The sequence below is a fragment of the Protopterus annectens genome, chromosome 12.part0, assembly GCF_019279795.1.
Source record: "Protopterus annectens isolate FY-2018-M chromosome 12.part0, PAN1.0, whole genome shotgun sequence".
Taxonomy (NCBI): Eukaryota; Metazoa; Chordata; order Ceratodontiformes; family Protopteridae; genus Protopterus; species Protopterus annectens.
This window is the reverse complement of record NC_056746.1, coordinates 290,413,679-290,434,054: the sequence shown is the minus strand read 5'-3', so window position 1 is coordinate 290,434,054 and position 20,376 is coordinate 290,413,679. Positions and strand designations below refer to the sequence as shown.

General features: G+C 44.3%; 1 protein-coding gene across 1 annotated transcript in view; it reads left to right on the top strand.

Annotated features, from left to right (window-relative positions):
* PDAP1 (PDGFA associated protein 1) overlaps positions 1 to 20,376 on the top strand; it is a gene marked incomplete in the record, with an annotated part of 252,720 nt that overhangs the window by 55,853 nt on the left and 176,491 nt on the right. The window contains 1 exon segment of the mRNA XM_044089355.1: positions 13,634 to 13,725. Coding sequence (XP_043945290.1) covers positions 13,634 to 13,725 — 92 coding nt within the window.

Genomic DNA, 20,376 nt, shown 5'->3' with positions numbered 1-20,376 from the left:
TTTGTGGGCCAGCAAAAGAACCGGAAATTGTGCTTCTGTTTTGGCCAGCCAGACCCGAAAGTCTCGACTTTTGAATCAAACTTGAGCTTTGGCTGTAGAAGCTAACAAACGCCCTCCCTGACATTAGTTTTGGTGGTGGTGGGGTCCTTCAGGATGAGCTTTATCCACCTTTTCTTCTTCTAATTCACTGGGGTTTTCTCGTTAGTCTACCCCCTCCCCATCACTGCCTCTGATCAGAACTTCCCTGACCCGGACCAGTAGGTTGGATCCATTGCAGGTTCAGTGAGCTTCCAAGCCTCCTTGGTTCGGTCATCTTGGTCTGCTGGAAGTTTGAAGATGTCAGAGCTGATGTGGTCCTTCCTACAGGCACAGGTGGAGTTGCACCTCAGTCTGTTAACTCCAGGCCCTCATCCCGGAGCTTCAGTGCCTATCTTGGTTTCCTCCTTTGGGCACTACAAGTCTGAGGTCTTCAGAACTGGTTGTCTTCCTTTTCTTAGGATTGGGGCCGATGGCCTAGCCAGTTTTGTCTTCAGTCTCAACTTTGGTGTAGGAGATGGGTGGACCTCAAGGCCTACAGGTAGAGATGGAAGGTTGTGATTAGAACTTAACTGTCCTACTGTCAAGTCATCGCTTTTGCTCTTGATAGTTTGGTCTGTCCATTGGGACAAGGAGGACTGCTATGGATTTTGGCATGTCCTTGGAGTCTTCAAACCCTAGATCATCTGGGTCTAGTTAGCCCACCTCTGGCTTCAATATTTTGGAGTGGATGCTCTCCTGTCAGGAGAGGGAATGGCTTGGTATGATCACTGCTTCCCCTTCAAATCTGTAGTGGTGACGGTTTCTCAACTTGCTCCAGGACAGCCTGTCCCTGTTGATCTCCAAGCTGCCATCCAAGTAGGGCCCCTGATCTCCTCTGTTTTCGTCCAATTGACTGGAGGGGAAAATTTCTCGTAAGAGGCAGTGCAAGAGGAAGTACCTTGACTTACCCCAAGGAGTCCCTTGTGGAGGACAACCTTGTGGAGGACAACCTTGTGGAAGAAGGGTACCCCCAAATTCCCCAGTGAAGGCTTCTCTTTCAGCAGTCTTCTGGAGCGAGACTGCCATAGCCCTTTCTCCAGAGGAGTCTGGTTTTTGGAACCCTTCAGAGTGGGCCCATCCACTTCCTCGCTGGTTCCCCATATGGACATACTTATTGATCTGGTGTCTTGGAGGACGTGGAAGGAGCCAGATGTACAGTGGAACTGATCCCAAAAAGTCTGACGAGATACTTGTCCCTCCGATCGGCTACAGTGGAGTAAGGGTCCTGCTGTGGATGCTGTTGTGATGGTGGCAGCCATCCAAAAGGGCTTTTCAGAGGAGAGTTCCTTGGTCCACCCTCCCACCGCCACCAAATAGAGCCTCGGGTTTTGGACTGCTTAGGGAAGTTTGCTTAAGCCTCAGTCACCTGTGTGTTAAGGGCGTTAATTTATTTAGCTCATTTGACTAGGCATCAGTGGGACATTGTGTTAGCAGTATTAAGAGCAGTGAAGATACAGCAGTCTCCAGAAGCTCTGAATACTCTGGAGACTCAACTGCCCAACCTTCAGGCCATTTCTAACTTGCCCATGTGTCTGCTTTCCAACACAACTGGTGGCACCTCCTGAGTAGCTGGCACTGGCATTGCTGTTCATTTTAGCTGGTGAGACATCCTGAGTGGCTGGCACCAATATTGGTATGCTTCTCCAAGCTTGGATGAGATTGTGAAATTGCAGACTACTTTAAGATGTACTTTTGATGGTTCATCTGTTTTTGGGCCAAAAGTTAGACACCTTGACCAGGAGTGAGCAAAATGAGAAGATGCTGTCTGCCATTGGAGTTCATTTTGCCACCCCTGAATCAGAAGAGAGGAAAATGTGTTCCTTTTTAAGGAAATCACAGCAGTCCTTTCAAGAGGCTCCTCCTGAGAGTTCAGTCTGTGTGTGTGCGGGGGTGGGGTGGGGGTGGGGGAGCAGCGGCAACTAAAACAGATGCCGGCATTGCAGCAGGGGTGGTCCACAGAACCCATGCTTCTGTGCAGATTTCTCCATGAGTTCCTTTTAGCAACCCTGAATGGTTGCCCGACTGTTCTGCGCTGGAGGTAGTTGGTGAATTTAGCGGTACACTCGAAAAGCTTGGGAGGCCATCACCTCAGACCCATGGGTGTTGAGAGTCCTATTTAGAGGCTGTTTAGTTCCATTTTTACATGTTCCCAGTTTAACTCCCAAACAAATTCCAGATGTTCCCCCACATCAGAGAAGAATGGCAGTCATTGAAATTCTGAAGCTGCTACTAAGATGAATCATCCAAGAGGTCCCACCAGGCAAACTAGGATCCTGGGTCAATTCAAGGTTATGTTTGATTCCAAAGAACAAGAAGGACTTCAGGCTGCTTTTGGATCTTAACACGTTGAATCAGTTTGTAAAGCAGATAAAGTTCCAGATGGTCATAGTGCAGTCCAATTTGCCTCTGTTGAGGAGGGATAATTGGATGTGCTTGATCAGTCTCAAGGGCATGCTATCATATAAAAATGTTGAGACCGTCCAAGATATTTCTGTGCTTCTGGTTGGTGGGCAATTGCTACTAGTTCAGAGTGCTACCATTCATTCTTACCCCTCCCCCCTCGCCTCGGGTGTTCAAGTGCAGTGATAGTGGTAGTAGCTTGGTTCAGGTTGCAGCGATTGCATGTCTTTCCGTAACCGGACGATTGGCTTCTGATTGGTCCCACAATAGAATCCTTGAGCAGGACCAGAGGCATCTTACTCCAGGTTTGCAGATCCTCAGATGTCAACTACAAAAAGTCCAGTCTTCATCCAGTTCAGTCCTTGGAACTTTCAGGTTGTCATTTTGACACAGCCTTCCAGACTGCCAAGCTTTCAGAGTACAGAATATCGAACCTTTGGGATCTGACAAGGTCCTTGATCATGTGCAGAAAGCCTCCAGTGTAGCTTATTCTCGGACATTTTGATCACATGGTGGCTGCTATTTCTTTGGTTCCCTTGGCCAGGTATCACATGAGGTTATTACGGTGGACTCTGGTCCATTGATCATACTTGACACATCCAATGGATTTTCCAGTCTCACTGACTTGTTTTTCATGATCAAGTCAGTTGGTGTTTGGAATCTCCCATGGTGTCCACCGGGAGACTGTTTGTTCTTCCCCTTCTGTAGGCTATGGTCACGGCAGACTCAGCTCTTCTGGGTGTGTGTGTGTGTGTGTGTGGGGGGGGGCATTTTGAAGAGAGGAATATCCAGGGGACCTGATCTGCAGCCAAGATTGACCTGTACATCAACATATTTGAGATGAAAGCTATCCTCCTTGCTTTGTAAGCTTTTCAGGATGCACAGTTTCCTTAAGGATGCGATTTCTGTCCAGGCAGAGACAGTATGTTGATTGTCCAGATGTCTGAACAAATAAGGGGGAGTTGGTCTTGTTGCCTTTGTTAGGTGGCCATGAGGGACTAGTAGTGTGTGATTTTGACTTGACTGCTTCTGGTTGTAGCGCACATCCTGTGGAAATCTTACATCTTTGAGGACAGTTTGAACAGAGACGTTCTCCTTCCTCATGAGTGGTCCCTAAATCTTAGGGGTGCTGTTTGGATTTGTTTGACACTGGTGCACTCTGTGTTGTGACCTTTTCACTTCTTCTTCCAACACCAAATGCAGCAGCTGCTTTGCCCTAGTTCGTATCAGGGACAGTCATCCAGGAATGCTTTCCTGTATATTTGGCAATTGGATGTTCTGTACGAGTATTCCCTCAACCCCATTGATAAGTTTCTTCAAAAAAGTGCCCCATTGCAGTATGACTGTAATTCTCTTTGCTCCCTTTTGGCCTCACCAGGTAAGGTTCCCCTTCTTTGGCCTCTCCTGCGATACCCTCCATAGGATCTGGATCCCATTCCAGATCTGATTTCTTAACTAACAGGCTTGGAGCTGGCCTGTCTTTGAACACTCAAGTTAATGACTTGGTTTCTCCAATTCTCTTGATATCAGAGGAGTTCACATATTAACTACTTCACAAAAGTCATCTACTCATAAGGTGTGTGACAATAGGAGATACTGCCAGCACAGGTGTCTCAAATTTTGTAAATTGTCATATGGGATTATCAAACTGATTTATTCAAGATGCTTCTGTTACAAATGTATTAGAACTGTATGTCCTGTGCATGTCAAACTGATTTGTACAGATGTTTGCGTCGTAAAGGTATGTGTAAAGTTTGTGTTTGAAATGTATCCACAGAGTGCCCTACAGGAGAGAGCAGAAATGTACATGCACTGTTGAGACTGTTTAAATATATATGTTTTAACAGAGGAAACTGGAAGTTTAAATTCTGTCCAGCAAACTTTAAAATGCATCTGAAATTAAATCACTTTACGGGCTAGGCCATAAAGATGCTATTTCATAGGGTTCAATGCAGCCAGAGACCTGCAGTCTTTACTAGAAAGCTTTCTGTATTGTCTTTGGGATGAACTAATTACTACTGTGGAAGTGTGGAGATATGAAATTGTTTTATGACTTCAGCAACTGCTGCAGATCGGAGCAAAAGCCTTTGTGTGTGTGTGTGTGTGTGTGTGTGTGTGTGTGTGTGTGTGTGTGTGTGTGTGTGTGTGTTAGTTAGGTGCTAAATCCTGCCAGCTTCCAGCAATGGGGGTTTTGTATGGAAACTAGAAGTCAGGTGACACCATTCTGCAAGCTATCCCAGAAGTAATATTTTGGATATTATTTTGAGAAGTCTTAGTAAGACTGAGCATTTTGTATTCTATCTTGGGCCTGACAATAAAAAGGACCATTCATCACATTATCTGCCTTGCTCTATTAAGTAAGGAATAGTGATTCTCTAAGCTTCACTATATTCCTGACTGAACCCAAGTTTAGATATTGTTCTTTATTTGTCTGAGCCTGTCCTTCAGTGTTGTTTTAAATATTTCTTATGATTTGAACTCAGATGTTACTATGAATGTATACTTTATTTTCTTGATGTCCTCCTTTCATATGCTGCAGTATTTGTAAAATAAGGGAGTCCGCCTCTGTTGGACTCGTACATCCGGCCAGTATCCAAAAGCCTTAATGCTACTGTGAGGTACGTGCTACGCCCATAAAGAGACATTTGGTATAAAACAGACATCAGCATGCACCTACCTCAGAACTTTTTTGCTGCGTGTCCGATTGCCTGTTCCAGATGTTTGCTCTCCAGAACAGTTGCATTACAGTTTTCAGATGAGTCCAGTAGGGCTTTTTTCTTCTAAAAAGTTTTTTGCTGCTGCTTGTTTTGTTGGGTTCATGTCAGCTACGAAGGGTAAGTCTCAGTATGGAAGGCAGATTCCACATAAAGATGCCCATGATCTCTGGCTCTTTTTTTTTAGGCCCATACCATGACCACAGAGTGCAGATCCTTTGTCCTCAAGATCTTCAGGAGTTGGCTAGCTTGTCTAAAATTATATTTAAAAATCAGTGACTTAAGTGCCTTGCACTCTAAATGGATGTGACGTTGGACCATACAGATGAGGCTGTACCAAAGAAGGCAAAAAAACTTTGGCCTGATCCTTCAGCTGCTCCATCTTTTCCAGTTATTGCTCCTGAGGCCGGTGTAGGCCTGGAAACCGTGCTGGAGGTGGTGGATGTACCTTTGGGTACCACAGTGGAGGCCTCCATAGGAGTTCGCTAGCATGTCCGTGAGGGAAGAGCAGGCGTCCGATCAGGATGACAAGGGGGAATCCAGGCTTGTTATATGTGTCCTTGTCGCGTGTCACAAATTACGGTGCATGACTATGTGCTTACTGATATAGTCAAATGCAGGCCAACATCCAGTCCTTTCACATTCCATCTTATGGAAGCTCCTAAAAAGAGAGAGGCTAAAACTAAACCTGTCTCCTGCTACCCCTCAGCAGCCTCCTGATTGGGAAGCTTTTTCTCGAAGCCTCTTTAATGCCTTTGGCATTTCGCCATCCCTCTCCTCCTGTTCCTCTGCAGCCCTTCTCTCCCTCCACATCCTTCAAAAGGATGTCTGTAGACACTTCCTCCGAGGAGTCATTAGCCTACTTCACCGAGGTTGCTTCTACCTTGGGGAATGCCTCCCCACAGGAGGAATCTAATGGTACAGATTCCCCTGGGGAGGACATCTCCTTTGGAGAGACCATTCTTTAAAATGGAAGAATTTAAGTGCGACTGCTGCCAAGTTTTGGATATCCAGAAGAGGTATTATGACTTCTTGTAGATGAACTCCCTTGCTCCTTCTGCTGTCCCTTCAGTACTGTCTGCCTTTCTGGATGTTTTTCTCAACTGCCTCCAAATCTCCAGATTCCTAGCCTCCTGTCCCCAAGCATCAGGACGGGTTCTATAAGGTACCTGGGGACTCGCAGTTCCTTTTCAAGGCTTCTGCTGCTGACCCGGCTACAATTTGTTTCTATGGACAAGGCTTTAAAATTGTTTCCATCCACTTCCCTGTTACCTCTGATATGGAGAGTAAAGTCATGGAACATTTGGGAAAGAAGGTATACACTTCTGCGACCTTGGCCTTTCGTGAAATCCGTTATCAGATCCACAAGGCAAAGTGCTCCCTGGCCCTTCTGGCAGATGCAGGGAAAATGTTGGCAGACATCCCAGACTCTTCAGCAAAATCAAAATTGGCAGCTGCTATTATTTTTTCTGCACAAGTGACTTGGCACTCCAAGTGCAGTTATGATGCTGCTAATGTCTCTGCTAGGGCAGCTGCCTGTGGGTCTGTTTTGAGAAGATACTCTTGCCTTAGGCTACAGCCTCTGCCTGAAGATTTCAAAGCCAAATTGCTGGATAACAAAGTCTTGTTTTGGAGTTCAGCAGTGGAGCTCTGCAAGTCTCTTCGGGAGAATGGAAAGGAGCTACAGGATCTTAAACACATTCTAGTTTCTCCAGTTCCAGAGTTTCAGAGAAATTATCCAGTAAAGACCGCCTTTATTAGAAAACCTTCTGTCCTCCTCCTCCTCTTCCAAAAGTAAGAGGAGACCTAGAAAGACAGCCTTTTCTAAATTTGCTTATTCTGCCCCGCCTCAAAACGTGTCAGTCCCAACCCAAACCAGTAGTGTCTGACTACCAGCCACCTGGGCCATCCACACTCTTGTCCCGTCATCTCAACCTGTCTTGCTGCTTTGAAATTTATTACTTGGGACTCTTAGGTACTTTCCATAATCAAAACAGGATATTTCATTGTTTGGGAAATGTTCCTCTCATTCAGAGGGACACCCCCCCCCCCCAAAGATCAGTTGAGCTTTTTTCCTCAAGCGAAGAGTTCCACCTCTCGGCTAGGAAAGGGATTTTACTCCAGGATGCTTCTGGTCCCCAGGAAGGATGGCCCCTGGATACCCATCCTGGACCTTTCCCATTTTAAACATCTTTCTCAAAGTCCCTTCTTTTCCGAATGTTGACTCTTCCTTCCTTTTTCTCTTATTCTTCCACAGGGGTTCATGGTGTCCCTACATATAAAAGATGGTCATCTTCATATTCCCAGTTTTCATTTTACTTTTATGTATTTTTCTCGCATTTTCAGTTTTGTGCTTTACCGTTTGGTCTGTCAGGCACAAAGGGTTTTCACGAAGTGCTTGGCCGCTGTTATAGCATTTTGCGGAATGCAGAGAATTCAAATTTTCCCTTACCTAGACTACCTTCTGATTTCAGGCTTAGTCAGCTTTCCTTCACTATTGTCCTTCTACAGAGGTTAGGGTTCACTGTAAACCTTCAGAAGTCTTCCCTCATCCTTTCACTGGATCACATTTTCCTGGGATGCAGAATCTAAACAGACAAAATGCTAGCCTGTCTTGCAGTGGAAAGTTTTGTTGACTTCCTATTTCCAGAGCATTGTTCCTCTCCAGTCCTTGACATCCAGGGACTTCATCTCTTGGGGTACATGGCATCCACTATCCTCATGATACCCTTAGCAAGACTACACAAGGAAGTTGCAATGGTCTCCATGAACTGGGTGGATGCAACACTTGCAGCCCTTAGAGTTTTTGATTCCACTCCTGCCTTGCTTAAAAAGGGAACTAGAATGGTGGATTCATTAGGTAAACAGAAACCCTGGTCTACCACTGCAAGTTATTCAGACACAGGTTGGGGTGCAACTGTCCAAGCCTGGAGGGTCAGAGACATCTGATCTCCCAAGCAGGCACAGAACATGTCCGTGTAAAGGAGATGATGGCACTGGTTTTGGCACTGCAAAGATTCAAAAGCAAACCTGTTTCAGGAGTACCGAGGTGGTTCACAGACAACACTACAGCTCTTTGGTACATCAACAAACAGGGGGATCGAATTCTTACATTCTGTGCAGACTAGCCGCACTTGCCTGGGAATTAGCCTTACAAAGCTAAATCTCCCTACAGGCAGTTTTATCTCCGCTCAGTCCAGGATACAGAGTCACTCTTTGTAGGTCCATGTCCCAATCCCACAAATGTATGTTGCACAGGGATGTGTTTCTGGACCTAATCCATCATTGGGGTACACCTCGGATAGATCTGTTTGCCTCCCCCATGAACAGACAACTTCCAAAATTTTGTGGCAGGTCCCACATCCCCTGATGTGGAAGGTGGACAACTCTGCCTTTTTCATGGAAGGGGATGTTTCTGTATGACCCCCCCCCCTTTGCTTCTTTTACAGAAGGTCCTACTGAAGATTCAACAGGATCAACCAAAAATCTTGTTGGTGACTCCCTTTTGGCCAAGGCAACACTGGTTACCTGTTCCCCTGCACCGAGCCAGGGACAGTCTTCACAAGTTACCCCACAGGATGGATTTAATCACACAGGGCAAAAGGATCCTAGTACATCCACAACTGTTAACTCTGACGTTGTGGGTGATAGGGTTTTAATCCCTTACAGATACCTTTTTTCTGAGGATGTGCTACAAGTTCTGCAAGAGACCAGAAAGCCCGCAACTAGGAAATCCTGCATTCCCAAATGGAAAAGATTTTCCATCTGGTGTCAAATAAAAAGGACCTACAACCTCTGTCAGTTGATGTCCCGATGGTTTTGTCCTATCTGTGTTAATTGATGAGGGTTGGGTTGTCCTATCCTTCGGTGAAGGCTTAACTTTCACCCATCTCTGCTTGTCTGCCTATGTCTCTACCTTTGGCCTCCAGGTTAGAGGTAAAACTGTTCTTAAAGGCGTCCTACATATCAGACCACCAAGGAAACCAATACCTTCTCCTTAGGATCTCAGTTTTGTGCTGGAGAAGCTTACACTGGGACTGTTTGAACCAGCAATCTCCTCTTCCCTGCACCATTGTACCTGGAGGACTGTTTTTGGCCATTACCTCTGCTAGAAGGGTTTCAGAGTTACAGGTCCTGATGTCCAATCCTCCCTTCACTGCCTTTCATAGAGAGAGGGTTTCCCTGCGCACTAACCTTTCCTTTATGCCCAAAGAGGCTAATGAGTTATCCCTAAATCAGTCCATTAACCTTCCTACTTTTTTCCCTTTGCATCATTGTCCCAGTGAGAGAATATTGCACACCTTGGATGTGCACAGGCAGTTCAGATAATGCTTTGACAAAACCAAGCTTATTCACAAATCTGACCGCTTATTTGTCTCACCACCCAAGAGCTCTGGATAAGTCAGTTTCCAAGCAAACTATTTCCAACTGGATTTCTAAAGCCATTTCCTTTTGTTTGTCAGATGGTAAGACACTTGCTTCCCCTGTGAAGGCCCATTCTGCTAGAGCAGTTTCTTTCACTGGAGCATTCTTTAAAGAATTTGGACATTGGCTCCATACTGGAGCCTGCTACATGGTCCTCACTCCATACTTTCACTAAACCCTACAAGCTTTCCACCATCTCGAAGTCCAGAGCTGGGTTTTCAAGAGCAATCCTGCATGGATTTATTTAAAAAAGCATTGGCTAATCCTCCTCCAAACCTGTCCCAAGCTTGAGCTTTGGCATTCTCCCTTATGTTATGAATACTGCAGCATATGAATATAAGGACATAGAATAGTTGTGTAAAATCTTACCATAACCATTGATGTCCCTCTCTATATGCTGCGGTATTGCTTCCCCACATGGCCTTCCCTCTACTACTTGCCTAGTTTCCTGTTGTGATTCTCCACTACAATCTCAGGCTGGTGCTGGGCGGCATACAGTTCTGAGGTAGGTGTGTGCTGATGTCAGCTTTATACCAGACGTCTCTTTATGGCCAACGTACAAGTTGTAGTGTGGCATAGCACGTACATCGCAGTAGCATTAAGGCTTTTGCATACTGGCCGGACCTACGAGCCAGCTGGAGGTGGACTCCCTTATGTTGTGAATACTGCAGCATACAGAAGAGAAGGGCATATATGGTTATGGTAAGATTTTACACAACTATTCTTTCTTTTTATTATTAAACATATTTAAACCTTTCATTGTTGCTGATCTTTGTAGAGATATTTGTTTTGAGAGTATTTGCATATTTATTTGGTGACACTGTGTGGGCCACTCATAATATCCTTGCTCTTGGTCAAACTACCATTTGTGTTAATATTAATTTCACTCTAGCAGGAATGTCTGGTGGCACTAGTAACTACCTTGTACTCTGGGCAATAAGGGGGCATAGCTAGTAAACCCGTGCCAGCCTTTCTCAGGGGTGTGTGTGTAAGTCAAAACTCAGAGGATGTGTGTCAGCTACTTGGTCAGGGACACAAAGCACTGGTTGGACAGAGAGGGTGCTGGGAGTTCTTGGCTTGGACACTCAGCTGAGATCTGAACTCTATATAGCTAAGCCAGTGGGGAGTCTTGTTGGGGATGTGGAGAAAGAGGGAGAAACCAGCCCTGGACTGACTGTAGTCTCTGCATCAAGCACAATTTCCCTTAAGAGCACACAGAGAGCTGCATGTGAAGGTACTGTGTGTGTACTTGTTGTCCTCTTGGTGATCATCCCCCCACTGGTGCCAGTGGTGAGGACTGAGGCTGCTTTATACTGGTCCAGAGGTGGTGGGGCATCACAAGGTGTATAGTAGTAAGTGGAAGCTTTTTGCCTTGTGGGTTATCTGTCGGGGCCTGGACTCCTTTTTAAGCACTTTTCGAGGCTATCCTGGACTTATTCCAGAGTTGTTTAATTGTGGGTTTAGATACTCCATTATTAAAGTGCTGTTGGCAAATATAGTCCAGTTTTTCCATTGGTAGGGATAACGTGCAGTTGGCTGCTCATAAAATTTTGAAGGCCTTTCTAAAAGGAGCCCTTTTACATCGTCCTATTGTGCGAGACCCTATTCATCTTGGGACTTGCCTTTTATGCTTCAATTATGGGATGCACCTCCTTTTGAGCCATCTGCTGCTGTTGATATGAAGTTGTCATCATGAAAGACTTTGTTCTTGGTGGCCATTGCAAGCCTTCTGTGGTGTACCTCTTTATTTGGTGTTCCATCAAGAGATTATCCCTGAGATCGGACACATGTTTTCTGCCTAAGGTGGTATCAGAAAATAATTTCAGTTTTCCAGTCTTTTTTGTTTTTCTAATGGGATGAATGTCTTCTGCGTTGTTTTGATGTCCATAGACAGTTGAGGTCCTGTTTGGATAGGATAAGGTCCTTTAGAAAATACAAACTTATTTGTTTCATTCTTGGTTGGGTGCTCCTGTATCCAAGATTACATTGTTCAAGTGGCTTTTGATTGCCTTCAGACTATACACAAAAGAAATGCAATGCCATTGTGCCTCAAAACCTAAGGGCATTTTACCAGAGCTGTGTTTACTTCTACAGTTTTTTTTGTCTCCAGAGCTGCTTTGGACAACATTTTGCAGCTGCAGCTTGGATGGGTCATCAGATCTTTGTGTCGTACTATACAAAATGGATATCCAGTCCAGGTGTATAACTTTGGTTCCATTGTATTGCGTAATATGCTTCCATAAGACTGCCCTAGGGTGCTACGTGGCTGAGGCAAATGGAAAAAAAAACATAATCATCTGATAGATTTGTTTGTCTTTTCCATCTGGTTCAATCATCCTGCCTTCCCAGCTATTCTGTTACCTCAGGAATGATGCTTTTCCTCTTTCTTTGGGTCCTTGGTCTTTCTCCCATGAGGTTTAGGGCTGAAAGTTTTGCGAGAGAGAGGGAGGCAAACTAGATCTGCAACTCTAGTGAAGTGGGGGAGTTGTAAGTAGTGGAGGTGGAACTCGCCGAGTTGAGGTATTGGATCTGATGCTAGCTCACTTCCAAGTCTGATAACCCACAGGCTGAACCAGACTGAAGTAGACTTCACAGATCTGTTATGGTGAGTACATAACTTTTTGTGTTTCTCCATTTGAATCTGCAGCTTTGGAATTTGAAGCTTCTGCATGTCTTAAGTCTCACTGTGTGGCCATTTTCTTCAACTGAAGGACTCTAGAAATGAAACCGGTTTCATTAGACTCATTTAACATTAAAAAGTATCTGTACAAAGTTAAACCCTTCCTTTATTCTTAAGATAGCAATTGGAGTCAAGTAGTTAATGTTCCAAGTTTCTTAATCCAAATATTCCAGTCATGCAGTATTTACATGACAAAGATTCTGTATTGACAGTTCTAAGTGGAACTTGTGTACACAGTCTTGTTGCATTTTTTAGCAGAAAGCTTGGATCTGAGGAGTGTAGATTAACTTCAGCTGAGTGGTTTACAAAGTGCATTCAATTTTGCTGCAAGTGTACACACAGAATTAGCAGCTGCTACTTCTCCAGCCTTTATGTGCAGTACAGGCTTGGGTGATGCTTGTGTAGCAACTGTTTTTTTTTTTTTTTTTCCCTAAAATTGGTAAGGTAGTAGAAATCAGATTTGATGAGCGTAAGAAGGTGTTTCAAGCTGAAGTGATAAGATGCACATCTCCGTAAAGGAGACTGTCCAGAAGGATTATCTTGAGCTCTGTTCTGCTGTTATGTACAGTAAACGTCTTGGCAGATAAATGTTACTCTTCCACATCTATCATGATAACAATGTAAGCTCGTTTTGCAGCTTACCTCCCACTTTTTCTGACTAGGTTTAGTGGCTTACAGCTATTTTTTTCTTTTGTGTGGGTTAGGTGGAGGGGACTGATGCAGCAGCTTCAGCTATCCTAATGCCTTCTGCATTAATCCTCTTACATAAGGTGGACCTACTTTTAAATGCTACAGTGGGTACATAACTGCCCTATTTGAGGTTAGGCTGCCTGCTCTGTCTTTGTATAGTTTGGAGGAAAGGGAAAATATGGGAAGTGTGGTAATACAACAGGATATTGCACGTTTTATATAACAGAGTGAGGATCATCCTTGGAAAAGGGGTGGGAGTATGGGAGGTGACAATCCAGGTTTAAGATTCTCTCCAAAATGGAGATGAGAAAACTAAGTTTAAGGGGCCCAGAAAACAGCAGCTGGAAGAAGGTGCAGTTTTATCATGTAAACTAAGTAGTGCATCTCACTTCATTACATTGCATCAATGTGGTGAAACTGTCAGCTAGAAACCACAGTGCTGTCAAGTCTGCATTGTGTTGAAAAACAAGCAGTTCTGCTGCGATGAACAGTTTGTGATGCTGTAGGCCGCAAAATATAGGTGAGGCAAGTCATATTCTGATGGTATTACTGGAAAGCCTCCCACTTTATGTGCTTATCTGTTGTCTAAGTTTATATGCTGCCTTCCTGTTAACAAACTTAACTTCTGAATATATCTTGCAAACAGGCAAAAAAGGAGGCCACAAAGGTCGTATGAGACAGTATAATAGTCCAGAGGAGATTGAAGCACAACTACGAGCTGAAAGAACCAAGGCAAAGGTATTGTCATTTTTTTAATCTTATGCAGTGATGTTCAGGAGTTTAATAGTTTAAGGTGCTACTAATCCTTTTCTTGTTGCTTTTACCAATTTTGTCTAAGTCATTCAAGGCATGTTGGATCTTTTTGTGAAAACTGCACATTTTCAAGTTTTTATCTGTGGTGACAATGTAATAAGATTGGTTGCTATTGGGTCTATGACATTGTATGTTCTCACTATAGAGAGAGAGTATGGTGAAAGGGCAGGATAAGAATGTGAACCTTGTAGACTACTGCAGTGAAAAAAGTAACTGTACAGTCTTGAGGTAAATGTTGACCAAGACACTTAAAATTTTGGTAACAGATGCCCAGTTTTTGACATGATGCACATTAAAGTTAAAATCCTCATTACGTTTGGGGAGTGTTTCTGAATATTTTGCCAGTTTTACTTTTTATAACAGAATCAAAACTTAACTTTTGTTAAAAAAAAATCAAAGCCAAAGGGTAAAAAGCTCACACAAGCCATTTAGTAAATATTGCAAGAAAGATCCAGCTAGGATAGTCTCCATTGTGTAATACTTTTCACGTCTTGTAGTGGAGGCCTATGAGATACTTGATGATGACTCCTTAAGGACATACCTTTGTTACAACTACATGACTTCTAAATCTTTTAATTAAAAAGCTTGTGTTAAAAATTTGTGTACTTTCATTGTATTATTTGTGTTTAGTCTGTGCTGAAAGCAAGCCTTGTATTTGAGACCTATTAGGGCAGATTGCGGTTTTCTTGACACAGCTGCAAAAACTGATGTTCATCATGTTTCACTGTTGCAGTCATCACTGTAGGGTTCTTCCTGCCAGCAGGCAGTCCTCGGTCGGCCAGAATCCCAAAGTCTGGGTCCAGCGTCGGATGTTCAGACATGCTCCCTGACGTCGGAGCGCTAGGAGTACAAAGCTGCCAGCCGACGCCATGTTCTCCAGTCTTTCTTGCCGTGTGGTGAAAGCAGTTCGCAAGTGCCGGTCGGCTGACTCCTGATAATTTTTTGTGCTTCAGTCCGAAGACTTACTTCTTCTCAAAGCCAAGTACCCCGTTGGGGAAACTTTTTTTCTTGCTCCAGTCCGATGTCAGAAAAAGTTAATAATTGCATTTCTTGTGGGAAGCAAATACTTCATAAGGATTTCCATTCTTACTGTATTCCTTGTTTAGGCCCTGACCACGACGTAGCTAGTTGTCGGTTTTGTGCTAGATTTAACCAACGTACGATTAAGCGAAGGTACGATTTTGCTTTTCACTACTTTGGTAGGCAATTTAATTATAAAATGTCGTCTGACACGCTTCCAACTACCGGAGTTTACAAACGACGCAAGGATAAGGACAGGCCTCCGAGGTCCAAATCAGACTACGTTTTACAAGCAGAGCCAGCTACAGGTTCAGCCGTCGTCAGTGAGGCGCTTTCGCAGCCCCTGTCGGACATTTCAGAACAGATTGCCGAAACGGACTCCCACGAGGAGCCAACTAGGCCTTTGAGCACTCCAGCTGCAGGACCTTCGGACAATGCTCCCTCGGATGGGTCTGGAGCCGCTGTGCAGGTACCGGCTTCAGAGGGGGTTTTCAGGGCTACACAGCTTCTGATAAAGGCAAAGACCCCTTCTAAATCTAAGACACCAGCCCAGGCCTCTTCTGATCCGGGACCCAAATCTCAGAAACAGCTACTTAAAATGGCAGAGGACTTACTAACCATGATTAGGGGTTCACATCCCCCTCCAGACAAAAGGCCAAGGCAAGAATTGGATTATGAATCTTCTGATCAAGCATCTGTTTCTTCAGTGTCTTCCTCTGAACAGGAATATACTTTCCCTCCTTATGAGGATTCTGATGCTGAGGAATCCATTCCATCAGCTTCTCCCCCTGAGGATATTTCTTTTGGGGAAACTTTAGATGACATGAGGGAACATTTTCACTGGGAAGGACAGGAGTACTCGGAATCTAAGAGAAGGCTTAGGGATTTCCTTCTTCCCCAACATAGACCCCTGGCTATTCCTCCTATTTTGGATATTGTGGATGATGCCTTTTCTGAGGCTAATTTAACTCCTGACTCCTTTCCTCCAGCCCCTGCTAAGCCCAACGGATATTACAGGGTCCCTGACTCCCACCAGTTCCTTTACAAAAATCCTACTGCTGATCCAGAAACCATTTCTCAGGGTCCTAAGGGGGTTAAGGCCACTTCTGCTAAAAACCCTTTTCCGACAGATAAGAATTCCAGTGCTTTGGAGAGATGGGGCAAAAAGTGTACATTTCTGCTACTTTATCTATTAGGGCTTTAAATTGTCAATTTCATATGCTAAAATATCAGCAGTTTCTACTGTCTGTTATGAAACAAAAGCTGGGTACCATTACTGCATGTGCAGATAATAAGGAATTACACGATTTGATGCATGCCACTGAACAACTGGAGAAGCATGGTTTACACTGTGGTTTTGATGCCTTGGAGGCTTCTTTTAGGGCGGCTGCCTCTGGCACAGTCATTAGAAGGCATGATTGGTTAAAGGAACAAAACTTACCTGATCAAGTGAAAGCAAAGTTACTGGATGCTCCTGTTCAGCATAATGTTTTGTTTGGGTCTAAGGCTGAAGAGGTGATAAAGAAAATGGAGGATAAGGCAAAATCCATGCAAACAGTTAAGGATTTCTTAAAGTTCAGCCCCCAAGATTTTGCAGAAATTGGCCAACTAGAAATTGGTCCTTTCCCAGCTCAGACAGGCCTCAGAGGGGTAGATATAGGCGTTCCAGAGGGAGAGCCCAAGCACAGACCTCTTACAGACCTAGACAGTGGAGTGCTTCCACCCCCAGGGGTGGAGAGGACAGACCTCAATCTTATAGAAAACAGGCTCAATGACTCCCCCTGCATGGCTCCAGGAACTTCTCTCTTGGAAGCCCCTCTAGGAGGAAAACTCCCTCTTTTTTTTTTTTTCAACAAAATTGGACTTTCATAACCAGACACAAGTGGGTTCTGGATGTAGTTTCAAGAGGTTACAAATTCCACTTTCATACCTTGCCAAGACCAAACGGATGGCCAGACCTACCAAAACACCAATGGTCAGAGGCATTAAACCAGGTGGGATCCCTCATGGCTATGAGGGCCATAGAACTGGTTCCACAATCAGAGACGGGCCAAGGTTTTTACTCGAGACTCTTTCTAGTTCCCAGAAAGCAAAATTCATGGAGACCCATCCTGGATCTGTCAGTCTTAAACACTTTCCTGGACATACCAAAGTTCAAGATGCTTACTCTGCAGCAGCTCCTGCCAATGTTGAGCACAAATGCATGGATGGTGACATTGGATTTAAAGGAGGCTTACCTACACATCCCAATCAGACAGGAGTGCAGAAAATACCTCGGGTTCAAGGCTGGATCGAAACATTACCAATTCTCTGCGCTGCCCTTTGGCTTGTCTACTGCGCCCAGGGTCTTCACCAAGTGCCTGGCACCAGTAGTAGCTTATTGCAGACTCAAGGGAATTCAAATTTACCCTTATCTGGACGACTGGCTTATTCAAGCAGACAGCAAGGATGTCTTACTCCAGCATCTGGAATTTGTTCAAAATCTTCTCAAGTACCTGGGATTCACTGTGAACATAGTCAAATTTGACACCCACACAACAGATAACTTTTCTGGGTGCTCTTCTAAACACAACAACCTAGATGGCATTCCTGACATCCGAAAAACAACTGCAGCTGGCTTCAACTTTCAAAACCTTGGCGTCAGTAACTCTGCTAACTGCAAGGAAATTCCTGCAGGCTTTGTGTTACATGGCCTCCTGCATCCTTCTCATACCAAATGCAAGACTACATATGAGAAAAATACAATGGTACCTAAAAGTGTATGGTCCCAGCATTGCCACAGTATAGACACACAGATTGCTGTCTTGCCTTGTCTACAAAAGGAATTCCATTTGTGGACCATGGCATGTCTTCACAACAAAGGGAAAGCCTTCAGTCTGCCTCCAGCCAGCCAAGTGTTGACCACGGACGCCTCTGATTACGCATGGGGAGCCCACTTGCAGGGAAAAGATCTGCAAGGTTTTTGGACAGAGGATCAGAAGCACCTGCATATCAATTTAAACGAGATGTTAGCTGTACAGAATGCCCTCTTGGCTTTCAGGGATCTTCTACAACCAGGACAACTACTGATACGGACAGACAACACCACAGTTATGTGGTACATAAACACGCAAGGGAGTTCACACTCCTATCCCCTTTGCAGACTAGCCATGACTCTTTGGAACGCAGCTCTAGCTTGCAAAGTGGATCTACAAGCTCAGTTTCTGCCAGGGAAACAAAATATTCTGGCAGACAGCCTGAGCAGAAACCTGTCAGACCCACATGAGTGGATGCTAGACACCCAAATATTCAAGATGATTACAGAAGCCTGGGGCTGCCCGGACATAGATCTATTTGCATCCCCCCTCAACCACCAGTTACAGATTTTTTGCACAAGGACATTTCACAAGCTAGCTTGGAAAGTGGATTCTCTATCATTCAATTGGAGAAACCTCTTGGGGTATGCCTTCCCACCACTACCTCTTCTTCACGGGTGTTATTAAAGATCAAGCAGGACAATCCCAAGATGATGATTTAACTGGCCCCACATTGGTCTCGTCAATTTTGGTACTCAACACTGATGAATCTGTCCCAGGAGCCACCTTGGATTTTACCTCCGATTCCAAATCTTTTGTCCCAACACCAGGGCCAGGTTCTGCACTCTCGTGTCAAAACTCTCAGCCTGGCGAATTCAGGGTCTGATTAATCCTTTTCTTCCCAAACAGGTCAGGGATGTCATCTTAGAAGCCAGACGGCCTAGCACTAGAAAATCTTATGCAGGTAAATGGAAGAGATTTTGCACCTGGATGCATGCTCAGGATTCGGATCCCCTCATTCCTAACATCCCACTGATTTTACTTTACCTGACAGACATGCTACATAAGGGTTTATCCTTCTCCTCCATAAAAATACATGCTTCAGCTATCTCTGCACATTACAATACAGATCCTCCAATCTTTTCCCATCCACTTCTGAAACAATATCTCAGAGGAGCAAAGAATTTAAGGCCCCCTAGGACACCACCCATACCTGCCTGGGACCTCAACTATGTTCTGGAAAAACTCACTGTGCCTCCTTTTGAGCCTGCTGCCACATCTGGTATTTATCATGGAAGACAGCTATCCTGCTGGCTTTGACTTCAGCCAGGAGAGTCTCGGAGTTACAAGCACTCATGGCTGTGGAACCTTATATTATTTTTCACCAAGATATGGTGTCTTTAAGGACTAATCCTACTTTCATGCCTAAAGTGGTTTCCAAAGTGGCTTTAAATCAAACTATTCACCTGCCAACTTTTTTCACTAATCCACAAAATAAGGGGAAAAGGATCTTGCATTCCTTGGATATACACAGACAACTTCATTTTTACCTGGACAGAACCAAGGATATCAGGAAAACAGAGCAACTGTTTCTTATGCAACAAATTCCCAAGGCAAAGCTATTTCAAAACAGACCATTTCTAAATGGATTGCTCATGGAATCAGATTTTGTTACTCATCATGGAAAGCAAATCTCAGGAAAAATTAGGACTCTCTCTACCAGAGCTGCTGCTACTTCAGCTGCCTTTCTCAGGGGAGTACCTACCAAAGATATTTTGGAAGCTGCAACTTGGAGTTCAGTGCATACTTTCTCTAAGCACTACAATCTCCCTCTTTACTCTAAGTCTAGGGCAGGCTTTGCTTCTGCAGTCTTGCAGGGCCTTCTCTATAACCACCACCCTTTATCTCAGCTTTGGGATTCAACCCTACAGTGATGACTGCAACAGTGAAACACGATGAACATAGTACAGTTGTGTACACTTACCATAAATGTAGATGTTAGTGTCTTCACTGTTGCAGTCTGGGTTACCCTCCCTCCTGACCCCTCTTTTATATTTTCATTAGTGTGGTTTCCTACTTCACCCTTCTTCTGAGGTGTATTTGCTTCAGGGTATGGGGTTTGTTGTATGTTACTTCTTTGTTTTACTATTAGCCTTCATTTTTGGGCACCTGACATCTGGGGCAAGAAAAACTGGAGAACATGGCGTCGGCTGGCAGCTTTGTACTCCTAGCGCTCTGACGTCAGGGAGCATGTCTGAACAGCCAACGCCGGACCCAGACTTTGGGATTCTGGCTGACCGAGGACTGCCTGCCGGCAGGAAGAACTCTACAGTGATGACTGCAACAGTGAAGACACTCTAACATCTACATTTATGGTAAGTGTACACAACTGTACTTTGTCATTGCACTTTATTGAAGGGCTATTGGTAAGGTGATTCACATAGACTAGTACCAGCCTATGAATCTTTTAACCTATCGACCCTAGGGCTTATACAAGCCTAACCATAACAATTTCCTGGATATTTCTTCCCACAATACTTATTTCCCTAGTTTTTCTTCTTAAAAGTGATCATACCATGGTAGACCACTTTCTTTACATCTGCATTGGTTTACTTTCTACCAAGTACTGTACAATTTGTCAGGAATCTTATCCTATTCATTTTGCCTTTACCTTTTTTCTTCAAAATTAATTGCCTTTAGTTTTTAATATTTTGTGTAACTGACCTGATTAAATGACTATGCTGCATTATCACTGTTATAT